The following is a 12,037-nucleotide window of genomic DNA, read 5'->3' on the forward strand; positions in this document are numbered from 1 at the left end:
TTTTGGGATTTGTTGCTAGCTCGCCCACCTTTTTTCCTTGCTCGTCATGTATTTTAACCATCATAAAACAGTTACGCAATTAATGGCCAAATAAATGATAATACGACACACGCATATAATATTGAAAGTAGAATCTCTTGACAAGTTTTCTTATTACCTAATAAGCTCCTTTTAAAGGATATTGGGTAAATGGCTCAATGCTAGATTTAATGGACAGTTTAAGGTAGTCATTAATTGATTTTTGTTTCGAAATACACACGAAATGAACAGGAAGAGACCTTACACTAAGTAGTGCAGGGCTAAGTTGTCTTTCAGTATTTTGTCGATGATTTCGAGTGTCATCTACGACGAGGGAAAAATAAATGTCGTATATCCAAACTTTAACAAATCACAATTTATTCTTGAAATTAACGGATTTCCATGGGTATTAACCCATGCCATGGTGGAAAGGCTATAAAGGAAATCCTCGTGTGTGGAACGACAGAGGCACTCTACACAGAACGCAACTCGCTCCCATTGTTAGCAATTTGTACAAGAATGCGCATTGTCTTTGCAAGGTGTTAGACCTTTCGGACTTCCGACACTATTAAGACATATTCTTGACTTACGCGAAAATAGTGACGTCAAGGAGTGCATAAAAGTGTAGCACTTAGTGACGTCACGCGGAACTTTCACATATCATTCTCCATAATCTTACTTGTTTGATTGACAAAATACGTCTCCAATATTTTTTGATAATATAATTGACGGACTAAAAGTTTTTTTTAGGAAACTAGACTATTGCAGCTCTTTTGGCTTCCATGTTTTTATAAATGATTGTTTTGCTTTCAAATGTAGGTATGCACTGTTTTCCTATAATTTTTCTAATTACATGATAAGTAGGGTTGATAAACTTCAATTAAACTGATCTTATTTGGTAGGAAGTTGGACAACAATGCATTAAAGCGATTCAAGAATGTGTACAGTGAACAGTACATCAGACTATACATATTATTGAAAAATAATACCTATTATAACTACTTAAGAAGCACAGTTTTTAGCTGGATGTGCCGTCGTCTGTACACCATGTGATCGAGGTTTTTAACCGTCTATTGTTTGGTGTAGCTGCAAAACAAGTGCGATTAATTGGATCCAATTACAGCAAATATTTACGATTGTTCGAATAAATCCAAGATTAATTGAGGTTGGAGGCCGAGGCCGTAATGAATCTAAATTCAATTTGCCGATTTATTCTTAATGATTCGGAAGGTTGTTTAGTTTTCACTACGCGTCATTAATTTTAAATTATGTCATGGGTAATTTGATTTGACATAATTCCCTTGTTTGACTTTATTTTGTATCACGACAGATTAATTAAATAATTCTTTAGTGGAACTTTTTATTATTAAATAATCTTTCTTTCGTTACGTATAAAGTGTCTAATGTTACATTATTTATTGAACTGATCAAGTAACTAACTGCACCTAATTTGAAGAGAACAGATCTAATTTCGAGATTAGGTACCTACCTACGCTTAGTACATGGTTTATCTTAAATACATCTGACGGAGTGTTATGTAACATTCCGAGTATTGCATAGCTTGTTCTGACGTTGATGCGTATTGATGTAGTACCTATGTTTGTACATCGAGTGCGTTTCTGTAATGACAGTTCAACTCACTAAGGGGCAAGTTGAACTAGACTATATTTTTGAATAAAACAGTGAAATTATACAGATAAAACACAAGATAGAGTTCGTTAAGCATTTTTTATTTAATCAACTAATTGGAGTCATAAAAATGTATTTACAATTAAATGTTTACGGTTAAATTAAAACTGTGAAGTTTTTGCGATACATATTATGAAATTAGTTCGTTAACTATACATGTTGCGGGTCGTCAGTGAATTACGTAAAATCGATATAACGATGACAAAATAAACATTGTAACATAAAAATCAGGTCCTGTACGTAATTGCAAGTATTGTAGCCATTGGAACACTGCCCACTTTCACTCTCAGGGTGCTGTCACGAAAGTAAAGCTAACTGGATGTGTCGCAGTTATTTCTTCTACGTGGTTTTATTAAGTGGGTTAAACACATCGTTTTGCAGCCCATTTGATGTATCACGAACTATACAAGTTCGCGTCACGTGCTTTTAGCCTTTCCATTGTACTATGTAGTTCTGTGTTCGATCTTACCGTGTCATCGCATCTAAACCAGCTCCGTGCGCTTTTTATTGTTGCGTCTTACGACACGCACGTGTATTACTTTTTATTGACCGAAACAAGCCAATTGTAAGCTTATTGATTCCTTATTAAATGTGCAATAACCCGATTTCACATAATTAATATTATACTAAATTATTGACATCGTCGTTAAATGTTATCGGTAATGATATACGAAAATAATATTAAACTAATTACGTACTAAGCCAATCTCGTTCGTTATAAACTGGCCTACTACTGGCATATAATTCCTTACAAATCTGTTGCTTTTTGGCGTAATAACACCGAAAGACTTTTCCACCTGGTGGCTCATATCTCTGACGACGCGTATTCTTTTTTATGAATCCGCTATAGCCACACCATAAACCGATGCAGCCTTTACCCAAAGTTACGACATAATCGCCAGTCTTAAGTAGGATATCGTCTTTGTATTCAATAGCGGTTTTTAATTTTAGTCCATCATTGTATGGTATGAAAGAGTTGAGATCGCAAATCACTTCGCCGTCTTGGCCCTGCTCGCACAATAATTCGTCTTGTGACAGAACGTTGGGCTCGTTCGGCCTTACTATGGTTCCAGTGTCGACCAATTTGGCGTGTGAATCAACGTCGTCCTTCTTATGACACACTCGCCCACGGTCTGAATAAACTAAACAATCCACCAAATAAAACGTCTTGTTTCTTACATTGTTACTTAAAAACAATAACTTGTCAATGTTTTTTAAATAGTTGTACCTTATTGTCTCGCATTGATATGCTTCTGACTGTGAGTAGCATGACTTGAGTTGGAGTTCGGGGGGAGTAACTTGCGTAATGGAGTATAGTTTCAGAGGTACGCACTCCGTTGACGAGCAATTGTATAGAATTGGGCTCGCCCTAGGTATGTACGGATCGTAGTGTGGAACATTATCGTCTAAATTACCACTTCGACGTGTTTTCGGAACTGTATCGCATACTGGAGCCTTGCCCTGAAATATTTTTTATCATTATTAAAGGCTTGGAATTATTGACAGTTTGGAGATTTAAGTTGAATATCTAGGTTTGATTTGGAAGTCACGTTCGCATTTAATGAGTTCTTTGGTTTGTAGAGCTGTCGTTCAAATCCAAATATGGGGTTTTTATCACATCTAGGAACCAAAAGGTTTTTGCACGGATCTTAATGCGAATCGTGATTAGCCGTGACGTAATGTTGTATTAATTTGGACGTCTTGACGATGATTTTCCAGGGTCGTAATGATTCATGGTAAGTGAAGACATTGTGAGTTTAATCACATCTGCAGTACCTAAGCCTAACACGCACGAGTACATTTCCGTACTGTTAATGTACGTACAGACAACGATACATCCAGTTAAACAATCTGGCATCTTATTAAGTTGTGATAAGCCTGATCAAAATGTTATAATATAAATAATTTAATAATTACCTGGTCCTTTACACATACAACGTTTTTGTTGAATTGCTGAAAATGTTAGGTATTTAATTATGAGTTTATCTAACTTTTTGGCTTCATAACAATAGGCATTTCGCTTGAGTACTTTCAAAGGTGCAAATTGCGTTGAATAACGTTTCATTTAACAAAGTAAGTATAACTCACTTACCGCATGTATTTCTAATAAAAGGTATAGAGTGATGACTAAACATAAAAAAGTGAAATTCATGACTACGAAATTACATCACTGGACGTGTTGAAAATGCTAAAAAGAAAAAGGAAGTGCTTGAATGCAATAAAATGTAAATTTCATGTGATCGCTTCATTGAAAGTTAATGGAGAATTTGATTGAAAATTCTGAAAGTCTGCACAGAAATACTGTAGAGTGTACATTATTCTTGATATAAGAGGTCAGACTATTGTGGCATACAACTATTCTCATTTTTGTCTGATAATATGTACCTACTTGTGAATATGTACCTATAATTTGTTTATAAGTAGATGATATTGGTGGTATTTTAAAATTTTGGCCGAAGTAAATCTCTTTAAGTTCAGACCCTGTCAAATATAATCGACTTTGGAAATATTACCGGTTTTCCCCAGTTTTCCCACGTTTTAAAATTTCAAATGTATGGTAATCTCAAAATAAATTTCTACCTTATACGTAGTAAAATTTTATATTAAGGCATAGTTTAAATATTATAATGTTTGTTCATTTATCAATTAATCATACATACCTGCCTTGATCTTAAACTTGACTAATATTATGACCACTAGATTATTTTGATCTACCTTAACTTTTGCCTTGATCTGTCAAAGATTTCAGCGTATGACTATGAAACATGACTATAGTATGACATTGGGGGATAAGGTTAATTTGTCTACATAAAATAGGTTGTGGATATACATAATGGATATCCTTAGAGATAATAAATTCAAGAGTACTTACCAACAATAGTAACTTCTGTTTATACATTTTTCATCACAGTTGAAGTGTCACTGAAAAAAAAAAAAAGAAAAATATTTTCAGTAACAAGTAAAATGAGACAACAAAACACTGAATTATACTCGTAAACGCAAGTCTGAAGTAAAAGTAAATATAAACGTATTTTTTATTTCTATTTTCTTTCATTCTCCTATTCATTAATATTCTAGACTATAATATTATTCCATGTTTGAAAACCCATGGTATCTAGATACACCACCATTCCCAAGCTGAAAGTTGACTGTGTTCCGATGTAGATTATAATCTAAGGTTCCGTATAGAAGAGCTCGGCTGGTAGCGCATTCCAGTGCACCGATTAAGTACGTAACAATATAGTATATGCTGCACTCAAGGTTTGTATATTTAATTGTACCAGTTAGTCACCAAGTATTTATAGTAGTTTAAATTTTAAAGAAGTTGAATGTCATGTCAAAACCCTGTTAATTAATTAACTCTACATTTCAATTCCCTGAAATATTTAGTCGGAAAGCGTAGCAGTTTTCATTAGACCGGTCAAAATATAGGCATTCAACTTGGGATTTCTTTAAAGATAGTATTCGACTGGGTAAATAATCTAATAACGTCTTTTTTATCAAAAACACTAGTGCATTATCTTGACTTAAAATCGCAAAAGTTAACTGTCGTACGTACTTCAAAGTGGTAGCGAAGTATACAACATTTCATGCTCTAGTTTTGACAAGGTTGCGGGTGGGCGTCAAAAGTGCTGCCACAGGCGCAAACCCATGCGCTCAACACTGACATTGAAACGCAGGTACACATTGAAACGCAGGTACCTCCGAATGCGGTCTATGGCTTGTGCAAAATAATTAATTACCTGCTCGTGACGTAGGCGTCCCATATGTTTTACGAAACTTGTTTATCGAAAACAAATGAGCAATCAGTCCCTTTGTTAGTTATGATTTTTGTTTTGTGAATATAGAGTGGGCGATCACATCTGTTTTTAAATGCATGCGTAAACATGTATACTGTTGACATTGAAAAGTTTTGCACCACGCTATTTTTATCTTATTATTATTACTAATGTATGTTTTACCAACATTATTATCTTTAAAAATTTCCAGGCTGAGTTGCACCACTTGCACCGTCTTACTTTAACAGTAACTATAACCGGCTTTTTTGTATGAATTTGATAGACTTTTGTTTGACGTTTGTTATATTTATAGATGGTGCAACCCTACCTAAGCGTAGTGTCCCTATAAAAATTATTATGAGTTCATAATGTTATAACCCTTTGATAACCTTGAAAATCTACCCACCCGGGCACCCTGCTCTCGTGGGCAGTTAAGTGAAAATTATTCATAATATAGCCTTAACTATGGACTTATACAAAGGTCAGTGTCCGTTGCGACTATAATTTAAAATACTATAATGTGTCCAATATTATGGTTACGATAGAGTTTCTGCGATTTAATTTTTTTTTATTGGCAACAATTCATCTTGTTGATGTCAGACGACATGATGGTATAGTTGTCAGATAACATAGAACAGTGTTCTTCAAATTAAATTACATCTGGAAAATCGGAAAATTTTGGATGTAAACCATAAATGAAATATTTTATATTTATAATATTATTAAATATCAAATCGTGCTACAACACTATGTTTTGGAGCAAAATATACACAAGTATAGCATTAAAAACATCCTCAAACGTCCTTCCCTAAACAACGTGTATGTCGTCACTTATGAATTCAGCAAATTAAGCGATGGCTTCTTATAGAAAGTGTGGATACAATGGGACATTGAACGATAGTGAAAATGCGGCTGCCTCTTGCATATCAATCGATCCTTGTTGACGTGCATACAAGTATGACAAACTGACATCATGACAGCTTGAAAATTCAAGCAGCCAATTCGGAACTATAAACGTATTGTCGGCTGTCGTAATTCATAATCCTTATCGGTACAATGTAATATTATTCATATTATACAATATAGTTTATGGGTAGATTATGTTATGGCGTGGAGACATCATTTACATGGGTATTATAATCCAATTTTCAAGTATTTATAATTTATATCATCGAGGGGATGGATGGATATTATAACAAAATACAGCTTCTATGAGTACCTATAATAGTGAAATGTAAAATAGAAAAAAGAACGAAGAAAGATAAGTTAAAAAATAATGGCATAGTCACATTTGAAACCAAATATTTCCAGGTAGGTAATACTCGTATGTCTTAGAATTCAATAAATATATCAACAAAGATCTTAACTTTTAGAATAGTTATTTGCCAAATAGAGTGAAAATGAAAAATAAAACGAAATGACCAAGGACACACTACCCTTGAGAGGTCTCCTCTGTTTTGTAGACAATACGTGTAGGCAGGTGAACATCGATGACTCGAATTAGCAAGGTTGTACTTACCAATTTTGTGAATTGTTTTTGAAATAAATTATTATGAAATCGGCGCCTTAATTGGCGCATGCTACACTGTTTTGAAAACTATTTTCACGCGGACGAAGTTGCAGGCAAAAATAATTACACCTTGCTCAAAAAAGGATAAAAATCCAGACAGACTGATTATTCAAAATCGTGATAGTGAATTAATTTTATTGCAAACAAAGTTATTAACAATTGTCGGGATGTCAATCGTTTGCTTGCAAATTGCGGATTTCCTCATAACTAAACCTGCTCTGATTGTGTGTTTTCTCAATAGATTACAATTTATTGGTTCAAAAAATGGGCCATAAATTTTAAAAGATAAAAAAGTTATTTTTTACTGTCCGAAAATGGTCCCGACTAACGAACTCATTCGGAGTTCTTGTTAATCATAATGATTCTTGGATTTTGAATTGGTCAGTTTGGTTGTACTCGTAGTTAACTATTAATTGGTGATGAAGTAGACCTACCTTGGTGACTTGCTAAAAAAGAGTTTCCAAAATTCTCTACTTACAAAGAATTCGAAGTTTGACGTGAGTGAAGTTTTTTTTTTTTTTCTCTTTATTTTATTTAGGAGCTTAGATCGATACAGTCGAACATGTCAGCTCCATCATAAGAAAAAACTTAGTATCTAAATCAGCTTAAGACTAGAAATAGCAAAGTTTATCACTACTCTGGCTGCCTCTGATGACGGCTCTGCTAGGAAGTTAGACAATAAACCAACATCGTGTTTGTTAACATTGAGAATACTATATACAGTGTCTCTAAGGTGCCGATTCCGGTCACACTCCATCAACAAGTGAAACACATCATCTATTACACCGCATATTTCACAGTTCGGGGAGTCTGTAACTTTCATCAGATATTTAAATTTATTAAGTGGAATGTGGCCAGATCGAAGCCTATGAGCGGTTATTGTATGTAATCTATCAAAACAAGTATTGACAAACCAGGGCACCCGAGGAGGTTCTGACTGTAGCGTTTTGTACCATATTCCTTTTTCACAAGACCTTTGGTGAGTGAAGTTATTATGGACATTTCTTAGTTTGTTGTCACGAGAAGAACCTTAGGGTGAGTTGCACCACCTAACTTTGACCGTAACTATGACGATAACCGGTGTCTTTTGTATGGAGTTTGACAGATTTTTGACGTTTGTCAAAGTTAAAGTAAGATAGTGCACCGTGCAAACCAGCCTAGTTAATTTCTAAACTTATGTATACGAAATAGGACTACCTACGAAATACACTTCATTAAATTGAATTTTAGATTCAGTGGAATTTTTTCAACTTTAATGCATGTAACGGGTTGATGACCCAGGTTATAAACATAAGTTTGAATTTGGCAATAAGTAGCTGTTAGACCGAAGCGGTTTTACCATAAACTATATTTTGATTCGATCGATGAACTCGCGACGTATGTTAATAGGCTTAATATGCAATCCTTATATGCTATAATTTAAATACTTGAAATTCAATTTCAATAAAACTTTAAAAGATCTTTTAAGTGGCTAAGTAAGTTATTTTTCAAAGAAAGGAAGAGTGAAGCACTAATATAGAGCAAACAATAAATCTTAATCACTCACCGTGGTAATCAAGTGTTAGATAATTAACCAAGAAAAACAATACTTCCGAGGCGCGGGAGTCGAGTAAAGGTTAGACCAGACTAACGCGTGCAGCCGGCGTGCACGATGACGATGGCGATGACGACCAGATAGCGTGTATGAATTTGTACCGATGTGTTCACATCAACGCGTCCTGTCATTGGTCGCGGCGATCTATGCAGCGTCTGCACGCAGCGATCAGCGATCATCGCGACATTTGTCACTGTGACGTTTCTGTTTTTTAAAATCGATGTAATAAATAGTAAGTAGGATCTGTTAAAAAGTTTTTACACAATTAAAAATGAATTATTCATAACATACCACTAGTCTGACCTACTTGAATAATAAAAAAGGTTTTAGAATAAAGTATCAATATCAGAATTTATATTTATGTAATAAACAAATTGTTCTAGTTTTCTCGAGAACCTGCTTCTTCAACTTCATAAATAAAATTAGGATATTATCTGCAGAACAAAATAATTGAGAATGTACATGTCTGCAGCTTTCTCAAAGGCCCTAGAGCAATTCTAAGTATGCCATAAATAAAAACCTAAAGTCATCAAACGTCTCAGGCATTCATTTAGTGCCACTAGAAACACCTAGTTGATCAAAACTGATGTCTTTTTGTATTTTTGGGTTATTATTAAAGACAAAAAAGATATTTGGACTATTATGTACTCTGTGGTTTGGGTGCATAATGTAATTTCCTTTGCCTTAAAAAAAGTAAATGTCAAGATGACTGTTGCACCAAAAATGAAAATGAAAATTGATTTTGATAGATGTTGTGTTGAGTTCTGTGTAGTTTTGTGCGATTTAACGATAAGAACGACAATGGTAATGGGGTCAAATTTTTTCCCTCAAGGAAAAAGATGAATTGGTTATAATCTTACTTGCCCACAAGGATACTGTACGAGCACGTCAGCATCGACCGCGACCTACAACATGCTAGCCGACTGGCCCATGAACCCTGAGCGAACGTGCACCGTAGGCACTCTACAGCGACGGCACATTGGACTGGACACATTGAATTGTGTACATTATGTAAATCTTGTTTTTAAAGCAATAGCATAACAGTAATAAACCAGATATCAACCGTCCGCGTTGTGTTTCATTTCCCCCACTGAGGCCAAGAAAGCCTTAGTGCAGTCCTCCTTCCTATCAAACCTTTCTTTAAATCTAATTAAAAGGTATTGTTAGGGCTCTAGGGACTACAAACGAAGCCAGAAATATAGCTTGGTTATGAGTAACCAATACCTACTACCTATACCGCATGTAATCCTGTCTCATTCTATAATATATGGCCGCCTGAATAAACTTGAGTGAAAAAGTGTTTCCACTGTCTCAATTGCATCAAAAGCTCCAAACAAATAATTTAATTCAGTTTCCATTTTGCCGAATAGGCGTGATTGACAATATGCGTGACAGTTGTGGTGACAGTGACAACCTGCACGCGCAGTGATCGCCATCGCGGTCGCGGCAGTGTGAAACAACTTTTGCACGCGCAGTGGTCGCCATCGCCATCGCCATCGCTGCACGCGTTGGTTTGTCCGAACCTTAACGCGGTCGCCCGTGGCTCGGATTCACTCAAGTGCAAATAACACACATTTATTAAACACGAATATAAGTATCAATATGTACAGGGTATTTGGTACAAATATAGGAGTATAACTAAACAATTTAGGGTGGATTCGACCAAACAAGAGTAAAATATTAATCTCGGAATAAATCGACAGTTATTACCAGGAGTTAAAAGTTTGGTTGAATCGGGCCTTCGGAACTGAATTTTGAAGCCAGCTAACCGCACCGACATAGAATTTCAGACTGAGTACTCATGACTAAGTGGCCTAAACTCAGGAAAATAGGAACAGAAACTGCCTACATGTAAATGATGTCATTGGGTTGTATGGTGACAGTGTCGACAGTTAGACTGTAACTAATGTTATGTAAATAGGTAACAGTTTCAGTTAATTTGCTGACCTGTCCTATCATATGCTTCCGCTATCTTTTTATCTCTCTGTATGTCAACAGGTTGCATTTCATAAATTGTAGCAATAGTAAATACATATCACACAATAAAATTAAATGCATGTGGTCTCATAAAAGGAACTTTTTTTAGGTTCAATTTTACTCGTATTTAATACATAGATTACAATTGTTTTTAGCTGATTTTGTTTCTATTAAATTTACATACGTCAGTTTAAAGAATAAAAGTGCTATCAAATGCTATCGTACATTTATCGTTATGATTTATTCTAAATTAAAAATGAAAATACTCAAAATGAATTAAGAATCCAACTAAGAATATGTTAAAATTCCGCAAGAGCAATATAAAACAACAAATCCTCATACCTTCGTGTAGAAAACTTTTTTATTTATCAAATTGTTTAGAAACCCGGTCAAAATCCTAAAATAGAAGCGTTTTGTGAAACTCAACCTTATTAGCGAGTGTAAAAGTTTAGATTGTTAATCGTATAACTTGTAAACAAGATTTGAAATATATTGCAGTCTGTCATCTGATTGGCAATCATTGTTGTAATGTAGAGCTCGTGTTTCGGAGTTAGGATGCATATCTGTTTGATATAGCGCCGACTGTTCCGTGATTTGCGATAGGTATTGGCAATTGAGAGTGACCTATTCTTGATAAAATTAAAGTCTTTTACTACTCTAGTCATTAATATGTTATGTAGGTCTGATTCACAGTAAGACCTAGTTATGTGTGTATTATTGTAATCATTTTCATAACATCTGATTTTGATGTTAATTATGACGATAAATGAGGATTAGGCGTGATTTTTTTCCATTTACGATTCTGAATTTTGACATTGCCCTAGAGGTTTTGTTCCCCAAGGATTATCGAAGAATGTAACATTTTGTAAGTAGCTAAGTATTCAATAGGAATAATCTGTCATTGAAAGTCAGTGTTATTAGTTATGTTAATAAAATTATTTTGTGCATCATTCTTATTTCTGGGTTGACTTTTAGTGTGTTATCATCAGCATTAGTGACTTTATGCAATGTTAAAGGTTAATGTGCCATTTTTAACACCCGTGTTTTCCTTTTTTTACGGTAAACAAAACCTGTTGTTAGTCGATGGGTTATCATTAGGATCCCTTAGGTATCCTACTTACTTCGAATTCGTGTAGTTTTCAGTCCGTCATTAAATATACAGTTGCTTTTTAATTTAACATTCACAAGGGATTACGTGTAGAATTTAAGAAAGTAGAACTAACACTCGTTTTGTATAACAACAATGCATATTCACACCATGTTAGAGAGAATTGTTACAATGAGGTGTGTCCTCAATACTTCCATCTAAACAAATTGTAGAAACAAAAAAGACTAGGGGACAAAACGTCGCGTTCGCGATCGCATCGGACTGGGGATTTGAATAACGGACGCGTGTTGCGCACGCGCCGG

The 12,037-nt window shown here is 34.9% G+C and overlaps 2 protein-coding genes across 4 annotated transcripts in view; both read right to left on the reverse strand.

The window, feature by feature from the left end:
* LOC135088632 (uncharacterized) overlaps nucleotides 1–12,037 on the reverse strand; it is a 54,613-nt gene extending 42,576 nt beyond the window's left edge. The window contains exons 1-2 of one of the 3 annotated variants that reach the window (XM_063983552.1): nucleotides 11,749–12,037; nucleotides 4,580–4,629 (exon numbers count right to left, since the gene is read on the reverse strand). In XM_063983552.1, the coding sequence (XP_063839622.1) occupies nucleotides 4,580–4,606 (27 nt within the window). In that variant the 5' untranslated portion in view covers nucleotides 4,607–4,629; nucleotides 11,749–12,037. Of the gene's footprint in view, nucleotides 1–4,579; nucleotides 4,630–8,602; nucleotides 8,678–10,360; nucleotides 10,434–11,748 lie in introns of those variants that run through there. The other 2 variants (XM_063983553.1, XM_063983554.1) reach the window with 2 other exon arrangements.
* LOC135071480 (uncharacterized) lies at nucleotides 1,728–3,936 on the reverse strand. The gene is made up of 3 exons (XM_063965258.1): nucleotides 3,800–3,936; nucleotides 3,625–3,660; nucleotides 1,728–3,168 (listed from the first exon to the last, which is right to left on the reverse strand). The coding sequence occupies exons 1-3, from the start codon at nucleotides 3,857–3,859 to the stop codon at nucleotides 2,398–2,400; spliced, it is 867 nt and encodes a 288-aa protein (XP_063821328.1). The 5' UTR covers nucleotides 3,860–3,936; the 3' UTR covers nucleotides 1,728–2,397.

The sequence above is a fragment of the Ostrinia nubilalis genome, chromosome 4 (assembly GCF_963855985.1).
Source record: "Ostrinia nubilalis chromosome 4, ilOstNubi1.1, whole genome shotgun sequence".
Classification (NCBI taxonomy): Eukaryota; Metazoa; Arthropoda; class Insecta; order Lepidoptera; family Crambidae; genus Ostrinia; species Ostrinia nubilalis.